A 3,056-nucleotide genomic window follows, 5' to 3' on the forward strand; every position below is an offset into this window, starting at 1 on the left:
AAAGGAATCTATATGGCCAAATGGCGAAATTTTTTCCATCTGCATCGATAACAAGATAGACCTAATATGAATCCATATTTGACAACCTCATACTCTCGAAGAAGTAGTTCTCCTCTGGTTTTCCGCAGACATTTCCTCATAGAAGGGCTTTCACTGTAATCACCCTCGTTTGTCCCTCCTGTTGGAGAAAACAGAGTGAAACAAAAGATAAGCTGGGATATAAAAGGTTAAAAACAAAATGTTACATTTTCTGCCTTTTCAGCAAATAATTTCTACCAGAATGTGTAACCTTACACCTCTGTTTGACAAATACAACTCTGAAAGGTGTTTTTCAGCATTGGCCTAGAGGAAAGTCCTTTCCAATGACCAAGTAACTTTAGTTTTAATGTGGTGTTAACTCAAAAGCTTCCATTCACCCCTTAAGCCTTTTACTGAATTAAGCTCACCCTAAACTGGACATGTTAGTTTTATTTACTTCTGTTTTTTTACATAAACCAGGAAGAGCACCAATCAGAAAAATAACTAATTTATGGCTTAATAATGCTGACTTCTTTTTTTAATACTAAAGTCTTTCGTATACTCTTTCATCACAGAACTAGGTTTCATTTAATTTGTATCATCAAAATGACATAGCAAATTAAGAAGAAAAAGTTTTTTTTTTTTTTACTCCAAATAAAGTTAATATGCATTAAAATGGTGGTAATTTCATGTATAACTAAGTTCTGTTAATAATCTTGGCAAGCATCATTAAACAAATTCTACTTTGAGATTGAATTGAATTTAACATGGTTTTTTTGCCAGCCTTTTAAAAGAAGCACAGCTGTGGTGGCTAAAACATGAACTAATCTCAAAATCTAAAACAGAGTGACATACGTAACAATAAATGATAAACAGTAAACGCCACTCTCTAACAAAACAGGCAGCTACTGTGTGATTTAGGGACATCCCATTTAAGTCAGAACAGAGCCGTAAACATTTGTTCTAATAATTTGGAACTTGGTAGGAAAAATAAATATGAACTTTGCTTGAACTTGGACAATAAAGTCAGTAGAATATTTTATTTTATTATTTATTTAACTCTTCACTGTTATGCCATTCTTGTACATTTTTCTAAGGTCAAAATTTTGGGGACCATTTTTTCTATAATCTTTTTGCTTCTGTAAACACCAGAATTTCCCCTCTGTGGGACAATAAAGGGATTTCCTATTCTTTTCTATTAAAAGTGTGAAATGTATATACAACTGAATGACTTAATTGGTTTAACTTTAAATACCTTACAGATGCTAATGAACTGATTATATTGAAATATGCACTTAGTAAACACGTTTTGCTTAGTTTTACTGTGGGATGGAGCCACGCACCGATGATCTCCCTGCAGGGGTTCTCGGCTGTGATTGGCTCCCTGCAGGTGGGACACTGGCTGGCTTTCTTCAACCATAACTTCATGCAGGACGAACAGAACACGTGGTGGTTGGCACAGATGACGGGCTGCCTGACCTGCAGGAGCAAACCTGACTTGGTTATTTATAGGTAAGACTTAGCCAATGTCATAATAAACACATTTCCACATAGATAATAACGCCATCGCAGAGCTGAACTTCTGTGACGCGCTTTTTCGCGTGTAAATGTATTGATAACAAAGAGAGGATGAGTTTGGTTATAAAACGTGATGCTGTTACCTTTCCGAGACATATCTGACACGAAATTGGCAGCGTGAGAGAGAGCGTCGATCCCTGATAGTTGAGAGACATATTTGAAGAAAACAAACAGCAGAGAAAGGAAGAGGCTTCCTATGAAGTACCGCGGTGTTTCAAATCAGGAAGCGCGCTGCCCCGCCCGCCGGATCTCTCTAACTACGGGAAGCGTTAAGGGCCAAAAAGGTTTCTTCGTCTGTTCATTTCCTTTAGAAATGTGTTTAAAAGAGAGCTATGTACACGGAATCCCATTAGAAAAAACAAAGATATCGCGACGAGTTAAAGGTCTTCAACCACAAAAAAGGAGCACAAAAAAAAAACCAAGAAAAACATATTTTAAGATTTGTGTTGTGTTTGGGGTTCTAAGAGAGGAAAAAGTAAAATTCCTCATATTATACTATAAAATTTAGAAATCAGTTACCTTTTTTAATTTTTTCAGTGGTCCTAATCCTCTTCGATAGTAAGCATTTATTACAATTCCTTTGAATTATTTATAAGCATTAATAAATCCCCCCTAAAAAAAAATCATAATTAGATAAAGCTATTTTTAAAAGTCTGTTTTTAATAAAGCTGACTTTAAACTGATTTTTTTCCCTCATAAACTGGGCAATCCACAAATGGTAGGAAGGTTGCTGTTCTAGGTGCTGTATGCAGGCATATCAACTGACACAAGTGGGAGCATCTCACAGCGTTAGAAAGTCTTTCTAGTCTTCATTATAAGATAAAGTAATTGTTGTATTTAATTTGTAAATAAAGCTCCCAGAGCCTTTATCAAGAGAACAGGCCCAGATTTTTTTTGTTTTAGGTTCAGTGTGGACTTTCTCATGTAACTGATATTTTGGGGCACCATGTTGTCTGCTGATGGTTCTGCTTCTATTCCTGAACAAATTCTCAGTCATCCCAGTCATGGAAATCACTTAACAGGCTTAAATCAGAGGAAAACTGACTTTCTCTCAGCTTTTTACTTTAAAACAAAAAAATGTTTTACTGAAAGCATGGTTGCTTCCGGCTTAAGTTGTTTAGTGGTTCTGCTTTTATTGGTTCAGCCACCATCAAGGACATGTTATAGCAGGGGTAACCAATTAAAAATCAGCACGGTCCGAATAAAGAACATCATCAACCAGTAAAGGTCCAGAGACATTTTTAATGATCTGTTACTTTAAACAGAATTTAACACTGAAATGAAATGACGTGTTTATGCATTCATGTTATACCTTCCATTTTTAAATAAAAGAATATAAAAAAGTATATTAAATTTTTCCATTTTAAAATCTAAAGTTTTTTTGAAGTAGAGAAAAACAATCTTTCAGTTTGGTTTATGGACAATTTCTTGATTCACATATTTTATAAAACACCTGAACT

General features: G+C 35.0%; 1 protein-coding gene and 1 long non-coding RNA gene across 3 annotated transcripts in view; one reads left to right on the plus strand and one right to left on the minus strand.

Moving 5' to 3' along the window:
- Window positions 1-1,854, minus strand: part of rnf219 (ring finger protein 219) — a 6,350-nt gene extending 4,496 nt beyond the window's left edge. The window contains exons 1-3 of the mRNA XM_015371277.1: window positions 1,680-1,854; window positions 1,362-1,497; window positions 87-178 (exon numbers count right to left, since the gene is read on the minus strand). Of these exons, the coding sequence (XP_015226763.1) occupies window positions 87-178; window positions 1,362-1,497; window positions 1,680-1,751 (300 nt within the window). The 5' untranslated portion in view covers window positions 1,752-1,854. The remainder of the gene's footprint in view (window positions 1-86; window positions 179-1,361; window positions 1,498-1,679) is intronic.
- LOC107082538 overlaps window positions 1,393-3,056 on the plus strand; it is a 28,342-nt gene continuing 26,678 nt past the window's right edge. For both annotated transcript variants that reach the window (XR_001481141.1, XR_001481140.1), the window contains exon 1: window positions 1,393-1,530. This is a non-coding gene — a long non-coding RNA (uncharacterized LOC107082538). The remainder of the gene's footprint in view (window positions 1,531-3,056) is intronic.

Source organism: Cyprinodon variegatus, unplaced genomic scaffold, assembly GCF_000732505.1.
Source record: "Cyprinodon variegatus isolate N-32 unplaced genomic scaffold, C_variegatus-1.0 Scaffold55, whole genome shotgun sequence".
In the NCBI taxonomy this organism is placed as follows: Eukaryota; Metazoa; Chordata; class Actinopteri; order Cyprinodontiformes; family Cyprinodontidae; genus Cyprinodon; species Cyprinodon variegatus.